General features: G+C 37.9%; 1 protein-coding gene across 2 annotated transcripts in view; it reads left to right on the top strand.

Moving 5' to 3' along the window:
* LOC150095712 (uncharacterized) overlaps positions 1-13,052 on the top strand; it is a 200,006-nt gene that overhangs the window by 38,218 nt on the left and 148,736 nt on the right. For both annotated transcript variants that reach the window (XM_090410298.1, XM_090410297.1), the window contains exon 3: positions 12,380-12,524. In XM_090410298.1, coding sequence (XP_090266424.1) covers positions 12,380-12,524 — 145 coding nt within the window. The remainder of the gene's footprint in view (positions 1-12,379; positions 12,525-13,052) is intronic.

The following is a 13,052-nucleotide window of genomic DNA, read 5'->3' as shown; positions in this document are numbered from 1 at the left end:
AAGTTATTTCCTCTATCGTTTATGTGCAATTAAACAACAGTGGTGCAAGTGCAGAACCCTGTGGCACACCATTAGTCACCTACCTTCTCTGGGATTCTGCTCCTCCATATACTATTTTTTGGTATCTGCCTATGAGCCACCCTTTTATCTACATCACCAATTTCCTATCCATCCCTATTTGTTGTAGTTTGCTTAACAGAGTTCCATGTAGTATCCTGTTAAACAGCTTTGTAAAATCGCCATGCTGCCCCTCATAGAGTATTGAGTACCACCCATTCTCCTAACGTTTCCAGTACTTTTACCACCACTCCTAAGATACTAATTGGTATATAATTTGCTAACACAGACTTAGATCCTCTTTTAATCAAAGGAATTATTTTGCCCTCCTTCCACTCACTTGGGACTTTTCCAGAGCTGAGAATTAAATTAAACAGCTTAATCAAAGGCATCAGTTCTCCTGATGCCTTTGATTAGGCTGTTTCTCCTGCACATTCTCTTAAAATTGCAGCCAATATCTCATCCAATCCCATTACTGTATTTGTATTCAGATTCTGCAATATCCTATGTACCTCCAGTTCATCAGCCTTTATTCTCACATCAGTCCCTGACATCTCTGTTATAACAATATCTTCACTTGGATGATATACCTTTGCAAAATGATCACTCAGTAGCTCAGCAATTTTGTTTGCCTCTATTACCTCTCTACCATCTGCACTCATTAAAGTTATCCTTTCATAAGCATTCTTCCTCCTACTTGCCACATAATGAAACAACTCTTTGGGATTTCCTTTTGCTTGTTTAGCTAATTCTCATAATTTAATTTGCCTTCCTTACAATGCTGGTCACCTTTCTCCTTATATACTTTCCACAACATTTTCTTTGTTTGCAGCTCATGCTGAGTGAAACTACTCATCTAACTCCTATCCAATTTACCTTCCAGACCTTGTGTATATAGTGTGATATTGCTTCCTCCAGATACTCCTTGACTATCCCCATGCAATGTGAACATCCTTCCCTTGCAGACAGATCTTTATGTCATGGTATTGCTTTAAGCTGCCTCCCAAGTGTATCATAATTACCTGCCTTGTTGTTGCACATATACCCCCCCCCTTTTTTTTTAACTGGAATTTTCATGTTTTGCTACCTCCCAAGTCATGATCATGGAGATGAGCACTAGATTGTGTGCCCAGGGGGCGCACTACTTTCACTGTGTATTTGGAAGGTTCATTGGTGAGGAAGAGATCTAGGGTGTTTGGGGAGTGGTTAGGGTTATCTGGTATTCTGGTTGGCATCTGAACAAGTTGTGTAAGATTGTTAGTGATGGCAAATGTTTCAGCATCTCTGCCTGCAAGATCTGTACAACTGGAGGAGGAAAGTCAGCTAGTGTTGTCGACATTAAAATCTCCTAGGAGGATAATTTTGCTGTTGGGAAAGTGGGATTGGAGAAAGTCAATTTTTAAGGAGAGGAAATTAAAGAGCTCAGAGTGGTTGGTTGTGTTGGGGGAGCGATAGAGACAGCAAATGGACTGAGTGGGTGAGGGATATTTTCAACCAAAGAAGGTCAAAGTTGGCTGATTCTAGGTTGGGTACTCTCTAGCAAGGTATGTCAGAGCAGATGTATGCACAAACACCCTTGGGATGAAAGTTGTTAAAGAATGAGTAGTTTGGAAGGTTGAGATAATTGGTGCTGGGGGGAGGTGAGAATTGAGTTTCTGCCAGAAAGAGTAGATGGGGTTTGGTAGACTGAAGGTGGTAGTGGACACTGTTAAGGTTGGAGTTTAGGCCACGGATGTTGGTGAAGTGGATATGTAGAGTTTTGTGAGTCATATGTTTCACCGCAAGCATCTTGCACATTTCCTATGCAGTGCCCATACTGGTCTCTGTGGTGGCTGCTAGTGGCATCACTTGGTTTTTGCACCAGTTTATCTTGTCTGTAGTCGATGATCCAACTGTTGTCACCATTTTGATGTTTTTCTTCGAGTTGTCTTCGAAGCTGGCATCTTTGTTCCCTTTGTGCAAATAATGAATCTGGTCGAGCACACATGCACAATTGGAGACAGGTGTTTTTGAACTTGTTGTTGATCGCTGTTATTAGTGCTTGTCGGCGTGTTGCAAATCACTTTTACTAGGCGTGGAAAGTTCGTTCCATCCTTTCTTTTATTTATAGGCCTGAAACAATGCATCTGACGATATTCTTAGAATCGATGTTGCATTTTTCAGCTAGTTTGTTGATGTCCTCTTTTAATGATCTTCCATTTTCCGTCGGGAAGTTCAAAATGGTGATGTTGAATTTTTTGTTTTTGCCCTCCATCAAGTCATTTACTTGATGCAGTTAGATCGCGGAGTTCTTTTGTGGGCAAAGTTCAGCTTGCGTTGCGCTGGTCGTCAATTTGTTCGAGCTTAACTTCCACTGCATGTATTTTGGAGGTAAAAGTTTCATTTAAAGCATTGATATGCTGTTCGAGGTTTTTGACATGTTTATTTATGTTCAGAAGTTGTTTTACCGAAGAGAGGCACAGTGAACAGAAGAATGGCTGGTTAAGTTCTATAAATAGCTTTTGCGCAGATTTGTCTATTTTGGCGCAGGAAGCGTGCAGCCAGTGGCAACAGAATTTCCAGAATATCCCTTTTTTCTATCTGTGACACCAGTTCTGCAGCTGCGGCACATAATAGGTTTGTTGGCGGCGATCAACGGCACTGTGCTGGCGAGACAGGGGTGCTCGTTTGCCGTTGGCTTTTGTTGCCGCCATCTTTGCTGTGTATGGTAGGCACATGTTGATACTGTGGAGATGTGAGATGTAAATAGTGGCAATGGTTTTGAGTCAGTATGGTGTGAGATGGAGGTTGACAGGTAGACATATTAAGTCAAATGGAGGATGGTGATGAAGAAATGTATAAGCAACATTGGTTAACAAACAAAGGCAGAGTGATCATTATGGATGATTTTAATTATGGTAGTATAGATTAGAATGAAGAGATGGCATTTGGGAATATGGAAAATAAATTTCTTGAGTGCTTCATAGACAGCATGTGTGGCAGGGGGAGAACACATGAGGATCGAGAGTTTTAGATCTAATTGTTTCATCAGAGGATAAGATTGTGAGTGGGGGTGTCACATTTCTCCCAGTTAGCAAGAGTGACCATTAGGCGATCACCTGGGTGGTGCACAGCCATATGAAGACTTCAGTGAGGAAAAGATATATGTGGAACTACTAGGCCTAATGATTATGAAAAGCTTAGGAGATGGCGTGAAGCTATAGCATAAAATGAACAGCAAGCAGGAGAGAGAAAAATGCTGCATGGAAACTGACAAAAAGATATTAACAATATCAATGTGTAAATGAATTCTGAAGGTTAAATGGTTATGAATAAGGTAGGTATCAAATGGATGAATGAAAGGATTAAGCATGAAATTTGGAAGAAGAGGATACTGTGGAGGTAGCACAAAATGAATAATGGTGACAGTCAGTTGCTTGAGGAATATAAAGAGAGTATCCCAGTAAGGTGACTCAGTTAAGAACAGCAAAACTGCAGTATGAGCAGAAATTAGTAAATCAGGCCAAGAAAAACACTAGAGAGTTTTTTAGATATGTGGCAAGTAGAAGGAAACACGATCATAGTAAGATGCTGTTAATGGATTAAGATGATAAAATAGTAACTGCTACAGAGGACATAGTTTAGGTATTCAGTGAACAATTTATAAGGGTCTTTCATTCTCATCAAGGTAAAATCATGAGAAACTCAAGTGCAGAGTAAATAGGAGGAGGTGGCTTAATTATGAGTGAGCAGGAAGTATGTGAGGTAAATAAGCTTGATGCCAGTAAGGCAGTAGGATTGGATGATACATCATGACATCTTAAGGATATGTTCCAGAGAGTTGCGCAGCAGCATTGGCATGCCTGTTTAATAAGAGTCCCACAACAGTACAGGTTCCAAGAGAATGGAAAGACAGAAAAATTGTTCAACTGCATATAGGCCAATCTGCATATCTGTAGGTGTGGTTATGGTATTGGAGAGATTAGGAAGAACTAGAATATAGAAATGAGTTGATAACAGCAGTATTCTATGTGATTGTTAGCATAGGTTTGTTAAAGGGAGATCATGTTTACCAACTTAATTATGTACTATAACAAGATGACAAATGCATTGGACAAGGGAGATGTGTATGCAGTGCTATACTTTGATTGTGCAAAAACTTTTGATAGACTACCACAGGATAAGCTGTTAAATAAATTGAAATGGATGGGATTGGATAACGGACTAGTGAGTTGGGTTTCGTGGAACTGTCAGTTCAGTGTTGTAAAGTGTAAAGTTTTGAAAATTGGCAAGCAACAGTGGGATGCAAAGTATACACTTGGTTGGGGAAACTTTAAAGGAGGTAGAGGAGATAGAGATCTGAGAATTGTGTTGACTAGGACCTGAAAGTCATTGCACAAGTTGTGAAGTCATCACATTGGATAATGGCAAAGATGCAGAGGACCCTGCCACGCAGAAATGAAGAGATTATGATTCCATTGCTTAAGGACTTGAGAAGGCCTCATATGGATTATTATGCACAGATTTAGTGACTAGGTATTCATGGTGATGAGGATATGTTAGAAAGGGTCCAGAGAAAATTCAAAAAATTTGTGAATTCCAACACACAATGTGCCTTTGGAATGTGGATTATGAAGACAGATTGAAACATTTGCAAAGCCTCATGAATAGGAGGAGGGAGGGGATGTTATTATTATGGAGAGCTCCAATGAGTCCTTAGACTCATTGAGGGAGGCTTTGAACTCACTCACAGTCATGGCACCCACACTAGACTCTAGTAACCTATTGCAATCATTCACCATTCTCCAAGCAAAAAACCTAGTTCTGACACCCTTGCTAACTACACTTTTACTCACTTTCCACAGATGGCCCTAGTTCTCCCACCACCACACCTGTTCTGAAAATCATTACCCTTAGCTGTTTTGGCCATTATTCCAAACATCCAGCCAGCCTGGCAAAATAGTATAACTTCCAGGGAGTGCTATAATTAATAGACATAAATATTCCTCGTACTCTTAGTTGCTTTGTCCATGATTCAAAACAATTTAACTCTTCAGTCTTTTGCTACATTTCTAGGGAGGGAAATGTTTTAACTGGTAAGATGGAAGATAAGTGCAAAGGATTATTGAAATATATCTTAAGCCCAATAATCTAAACCCTATAATACATGATACAAAAAGTAATAGGACTTATACATACGATGGATTTAATTTGTTTAAATTGAGAAGAATTAGGTCATATTTTATACGTAATTTATTTTCATTTTAGATCTTAATCATTTCTTACTATCCGTTCTCACTGAAAGAGGAACATCTCTTGATTTTCATGGTGGTATTTGTTAAACATCAACCTAGCAAAGTACCGTTTGATACAAGAATCTATATTTTCATCATTTTTAGATCATGAAAATTTAGATCATCTTCTTCTCTAAGTGAAAGTTCAAATTATCGAAGGACATTTCAGATCTGAATTGTAATGTTAAGCTTAGAGATTTTCAAAAATATAGGCCTAGCAAGATTGTGTCTGTTAGGTTGTATGCATTTTCCAGCCATTTCCTTGGTTTTTGTCATCCATTGTTTCATGGAGCTTTATCTTACTGTTTAGATAATTCTTGGAGAAGATCTTTTATGTTTGTTTCCTACAAGAATATTCTTTAGGTTTTGAAATAAACTCTGATCATCACCAAGGAGATGCTCTCTCTTTCTCATCAGTATCTAGCATTCGAAAAAGTCATTAGCGACCTACCTGAATGTAGGAGAATGGAAATGAATGGTTGGAACATCCTGTTGGCCTATGCTAATACTATTACTATTACTATTATTACGGGCAACTCCAGGGAGTCATTAGACTCATCGAGGGAGGCCCCAATCATATTCATCACAACTATTTGACATTCATACAGTATCTATCATACCTCGCCTTAAACTCATTCACTGTCACAGCATCCACTACAGACTCAGGGAGCGCATTCCACTCATTCACCACTCTAAAAGTAAAGAACCCAGCTCTAACACCTTTACTAACCACACTTTTGCCCAGTTTCCATGGATGTCCCCTAGTCCTCCCACAACCAGCCCTGTTCTCAAAAATATCTTCTGAATTAATTTTATAGAAACCCTTCAGTAATTTGAATGTCTCAATCATATCTCCCCTCCTCCGCCTATCAACCAATTTTTGCAACCCACAAATCCTCAACCTGTTCTCATACGGTTCATTCCACAGACCTGCTATCATCTTGGTCACTCGCCTCTGGATCCTCTCCACCTCCTCCCCATCAAGAAGAAACCTAGGTGACCAAATCTGAGCACAGTAGTCTAGATGGGGTCTTATCAAGGCTCGATAGAGAGGAACAATAACCTGCTTGTCTCTGCTTGTCAACGTATTCTTCAGCAGCCAAGTGATTTGATGAGCTGTTTTGGTCACTTTTGCAATGTGTCCCCTAAATTTCAATTCCTTATCCACCAACACTCCTAAATCTCGTGCCTCATCAATTTCCTGGAGCAGGGTTCCACCAATGCAGTAAACTGCCGCCAATCTTTTCACCCCAAAATGCATAACCTTACATTTTGCCACATTAAACTGACATCCATTCTCCTTAGCCCAGACCTCCAATCTATCCAAATCATCCTGCAAAATTTTGACGTCATCTGCATTCACTATTGCCCTACCCAACTTCGCATCATCCACAAACAAATGAACTGTTCCTCTCAGATCATTTCCTATATCATTTATGAACAAATTAAACAGCAGTGGTCCAAGAACAGATCCTTGTGGCACACCACTAGTCACAGGCCGTCTTGTGGACTCTACTCCCGAGTAAACCACTCTCTGATATTTCTCCGTCAACCACTCTCTGATATTTCTCCGTCAACCACCCTCCTATCCATCTCACCAACCCTATGTCCATTCCCATATGCTGCAATTTACTGATTAGAATTCCATGTGGAATCCTGCCAAAGGCCTTGGCAAGGTCTAGTAGAATCACCGTAAACCCATTACCCTTATCCAGTTCAGCCGTCACTGTGTTATAATACGTGAGCAAGTTACTGAGGCATGACCTACCCTTCACAAAACCATGCTATCCCCGATACAGTATCCCATTTTCTTCTATCCAATCTTGTATTTTCCTCTTGACTATTTTCTCTAAGACCTTGACAATGATTCCTGATATGCTAATCGGTCGGTAATTTACAACAGCAGTCTTGGAACCACCTTTATGCAGTGGAACTATTTTCCCCTCTTTCCACCCGCTCGGGACTAACCCAGACCCGAGACTCAAATTAAACAAAATGGTCAAGGGTACTGACAATTCTTTAGCTGCTTCTCGTACAACACCAGCTGGTATACCATCCAATCCCACAGATGTATTGACATTGAGGTTATGCAATAGACTACTCACCTCCACTTCATTAACCACAATTCCCGTATAATCTACTGGTTTATTCGTTTCTGCAATGTCACCACCTGGATGATATACTTTTGCAAAGTGCTCACTCAGTAACTCAACTATCTCAACTGATTCAGTTACCTCCCTACCATCGGCATTCTTTAAAATCAATCTGCCATGTACATTTTTCCTTTTACTTGCTACATATCTAAAAAACTGTTTAGGATTCTCTTTAGCCTGCATGGCCAATGTTCTTTCGTAATCCTTTTTTGCTTTTCTTACCACACTCGTCACCCTTCTGGCCTGCGCTCTATACCGTTCATGTGCCTGCCGGTCACCCTTCTCCTTAAATTCCTTCCATAGTTGTTTCTTTTTTTGCAACTCAAGCTTAATGGTGTTATTCATCCATTTAACCCCTACTTGATTTATTATTCGGACTCTAGGTATACAGTCAGCCATTGCTTCATGCAAGCACTTCTTAACTACCTCCCATGCACTATCAACTTCTAGTCCTTGCAGTTGTACATGCCATGGCACTGAACCAATCAAACTCCTAAGCTTGTCATACTTTCCCGCCCGATAATTCCACATGTACCCTGTCTTAATTGAAAATTCTACACCTTTAGCCACCTCCCAAGTTAAGACCTATGATCACTCTCACCGATTGGTGGCAATGTGGTCATATTTGTTACAGCCAAATCCTCAGATGTAATTACTAGGTCAAGCACTCTCTGACCCCTAGTATTTTCCATTACATGCTGTCGCAGATAGTTATCCCTTAATAACCGCATAAAATCCAGTTCCTTCCTCCCGTGTGTCCTCTCCTCACTCCAATCAATGCGACCATAGTTGAAATCTCCCATAATAATCACCCTCCTTCCACCCATTTCTTCTATTTGCTTGTGCATACTGTCACCACCATCTTTTCCATCACCTGGTCTATAGCAGCACCCAATTGTATATTTAGTTCTGCTAGCCACAATCTCACACCAAATGGCCTCAAATGTGCTCTTTTCTCTATCCTGCAATTCAACTTCTATTCTCCTTGGCTGGAGCTCATCAGCTATCATCAACAATACTCCTCCCCCCATTTTATTCTCTCTGTCATTCCTGAACACACTATACCCATCACATTCAATCCCACTAGTTATATCATCTACAGTCAGCCATGTTTCACTAATACCTATAACCTGTGGTCTGGAAGTGCCAACCATGGCCAAAAACTCTTCCTTCTTGTTCCTAATACTCCTAGTATTAGTGTACATGAATTTAAGACCCCCATTAGCCCCAACCCTACCTTGATGCCTTATATTAACTATCCCACTCTGATTTGTTGTCCTTATTTGCTCTGGCATATTATATTCATTCTTACATTCACTGCCTCCATAAGGACTGTATCTCTACCCCCCCCCCTAACAAATCTAGTTTCCCTGAATTTGCACATCCACTACATTCAGCAACACTTTCTCAAGTCTTCTTACACCGTAACCATTCAAATGCAAGCCATCCATCTTATATAGATCCTTTCGCCCATCAAACTCACTCCACACATCCACAAATTCCACACCACTCGTCATACATAACCCACGCATAACGTCATTTGCAATTATAGCCCTCCTTTTAAACATTTCACTGTCATACCGTGGCAAAAGACTAATCATTCTAACTCTCTCACTCTTTTCTTTTGCTACCTCAAACAATTCATTCAGGTCTTCTATCATTTCCATTTTATCTCCTTTCAAATCATTCGTACCTGCCACAACAATCATTTCTTTCACCCTTTCCTTTTGCTCTCTAATAGACACAGTTACGTCCTTTATGGTCGCACCAGGCTGGTACGATTTTGTCAAATCCTCTACTAACACACCTCGTACTAACGAGTCTCCATACAGCACTCTATCCTTCATTTTGTTCATGTTCACATTCATACGTCTATTTTTCCTGTCATACCTTTTATTATTGGTTGGTTCATTCAGTCTACTTTTGTTCATGCACTCTAGCTGCTGTTTTGCTCTTTCTATCGCACTATTCAACAACGCCATCTCACTCAATGCATCTATCTCATCTTTTTTGTTCTCTGAGAAACCATTTATACTATCATTCACACTTTCTACATTCACACTCTCACAATTTTCATGTACAACCTTGCCGTTTCTTGTCATATCCCTATTTACTTCATTCTGAAGGTTGACAAAAATATCACACTCACGATCCGAAATACACTTCAATTCTGCATTCTCCCTACAATTTCTACACACATTCAATCCTTTATCATCATCTAACCACACTCCGACCGCACTCCGCAAAGCGTACATTTCACAGCTAGTACACTGACTCATTTCTTTTATGCTACCGTTCTTTGATAACGATGGCGAACCTTCATTACTGGCCGCCATTTTCCTACGCACAGGTGCCATATTTATCTGTAACGTGTTTTGTCAAATTAAACGTTATAACACACCAAAATTAGACGCACTAAAATACGCAAGGCAAACAAAACAAAACAAAACTACACAATATTAATGACATTGTTATTCTTCAAGACATCTCATCAGGATGTTATACAAACTACGTGTAATTTAATTAAAGCAAGTAAGCCTATGGATCTGTTTAAGTCCTGAGGACTTTTAATTATTTTATATAGGAGGATAACATCCTCTACAAAGAGCTCAGTTTAATATTACCGATTTTGTTAACAGGTAGATTTTATCAACATTACCAAACAAATATAGAAATAGATAATAGAATAAAGAAAGTTGGTATTGTGGTGAATAAATTTATATGAAATAAGAGAGAAATTAGTCATTATCCTAAACTAGTAGTATGAAAGATAGTGTTCAAATCAGTTTTAACTTGTGGATCTAACATTTGGGTTAGAAATTGATCCAAGGCTGGAGAATACAGGTATGAGAGTCTTGAGAAAGATTCCTGAAGTGAACAGATGCCATCAATGGCAGAATCATATTTAAAATGAGGATATCAGGAAGGAACTTGATATTATTTTCATTCAGAAATGTCAGGGGTGGGGGGGAGTGAGAGAGAGAGAGCAGAGCTAATCTCAAGTTGTATCGCTTAAAGAATGTAAGCGAAAGGATTAGCAAAAAGAGTTGTATGTGGCAGGAAGATGAAAGGAACCAAGATCTAAGTGGGCTGATGTAGTACCAATTCCTTAGAAATTGTCATCCTGACAGATAATGGACTAATCTACAGGAAAATTGTTGATAGGAAGTTAGTAATATCGCAAACGTTTCATGTAGTACATATGTTCACAAACTTTTTCGGGCCACCGCCCACTTTGCAAGACATAAATTTTGTAACACCTCCTATTATAACAGTTTTCCGCATTTTGTCCGAATAATTATAAATAATAATTAATAAATAAAATAATTACACAAGATATAAACAACAAACCTACAAAACATAACCACAGAAAACAGTATAATATATAAAAGTGGTTTTATATATTTTATATATATTTTGAAATGAAATATAACGAATATATTTGCTACTGTAAACATAACCTATTATACACACATATATACATGCTCTATTTTCTCATTGAATATGGGGGTGCAGAATATTTATGATAGTATTAAATGAATAATTTACATCATTACTAACTTCCTATCAACAATTTTCCTCCAAATCAGTCTGTTACTTGTTGCGATTGTCAATATTGTTGGATCTTATATTTCATTCTTTTAAGGTCTTCTTAGAAGACTGAAATAAGTAACTAAAGTCTTTTTACTCTGTCAGTGAACCTAGACCTTGGTCTTCCTCTGGATCTTTTTCCTGCCATCCTGGCAAGAAACACTTCTTTTACTAATGTTGCCTCTCCCTTCCTGATATCCTCATTTTTAATAGGATTTTATCTAGTGATATTATCTGGTCATTTCCCCTAATCTTTCTTGGAACTCTCATTCCGCGATCTCCAATCTTTGATCAAGTGTTCTATTTCTAACCCACTTCTCAGATCAAAAGTTACAATTGGTTTGAACACTAAATATTTATAAATATAAATTTATATTGCATTCAAATATGAATAATCATAGTATTTATTTTTTAAATAATTTTAAAAAAATGTAACAATTTTTTAAAAATTATTAAATAAATGTTTAGTTATACATACAATAAAGACAAAAATTATGAAAGTTAAGTTTTCAGTAATAAAAACATTTAATGAAATGAATGAAATTTAGTGGCGAGTTCTAACCACATTGTTTGAACTATTTGAATTTAAACTTTTAATGCAAACAGTTCGAACCATGCACTTGGAAGAGCTTGTGCTATCAATTGGAAGCAGCCCTAACCAAGGTCATTTGATACATGCTAAGAGACACGTATTGTTTAAAAATTTGCTTTAAAATTTTTTTTTTTTAGTTATCGAAAAATTACTTATAGAATAGACCTGCACTTATCTGCAACAGTATGGTGACAAAAATATAAAAGTAAAAAAAAAAAAAATTGCCTCATACCCCCTAAAAAGACCTTTCACTTATCCCTGTGGGTTACGAGTACCACTTTGGGAATCACTGCAATAGGAAGTCTTCTTTTGAAAACCACTAGATGAACTTGTGAGATTTCTGCACAAGTTAAAGTAGATTGATGCCTTTGACTTTTTAAAGGAGCACTTCCTATTGTATGCTAAAATATTTCAAAAGAAAGTTAAGAAAATGTCAAAAAAAGGAACTAACCTAAAGAGGAGAAACAGAGAATTAAAAACCATGTCATGATTTTTATATTTCAACATTCATGTTTATTTCTTTATTTTTTTTATGAAACCAAAACTTGCAGTTGTATCATTGCATGTGCCAGACAAAACTTCTTGACTAATAATGATAAGCCTGCATTTTTGGAGAGAGCAGTAGGTGTATCAGTGTATAAAAAAATAAAATAAAAAAAAAGACAGAATTGGGCTTTTTAATATTTAATATATAAAATATATGTATCTTTTAGGCATGTGTTTCTTGGTTTCACCAAAGATGGACAATTTGTTTTGTCTTATACGTTGCATGTTGAAGCTGATGAACTAACAGGCTATCCATGCTATGTGTATCGACTGCACTGGTGGCAGTTCATTCCATACCAGCCGCTGAAGAAAGTAAGTGAATTTCACATAATTATAATTTTTTAAATGACCTTTCTATTATTCTCTCTCTCTCTCTCTCTCTCTATATATATATATATATATGCTTTAAAAAGAATCAGCTGATGAAAAGGGAGGGCAAGAAGTGTAGTGCCATCTGAAGGGATGAGACAGTGGAGGCTTGCTTTTGAAATTTCCATAATTTGGAAGAAATATAATAGAAATGTAAATTTTCAGAAACCTGTTGTGAACTATTTAAACATAAGGAAAGAAATTAGAAGAAAGGTTTATATTTCAGTTTAGAAAAAAACGTTGATGTCAAATGTGGCATGATATCAACTTTCATGCCTAATTACACATTGATAACATGTTGCTTGCCTCAAACATTGGTCCTTTTCACCACTCATCTACCCCACTCTCTTACATAGCCTAATAATGTATATTTTGATTTTCTGAGATGTCAGCTAGGTAAGCAAATTTGCATAACACATTAGAATCAATGCAGAAATTTGATAAAATCATATGTGCTCTTCAAAGAAATGA

Source organism: Typopeltis vanoorti, chromosome 20 (assembly GCF_054136105.1).
Source record: "Typopeltis vanoorti isolate ZY-2024b chromosome 20, IOZ_Tvanoo_1.0, whole genome shotgun sequence".
Classification (NCBI taxonomy): Eukaryota; Metazoa; Arthropoda; class Arachnida; order Uropygi; family Thelyphonidae; genus Typopeltis; species Typopeltis vanoorti.
The sequence above is the reverse complement of the archived record's forward strand: the minus strand, read 5'-3'. Positions and strand labels throughout refer to the sequence as shown.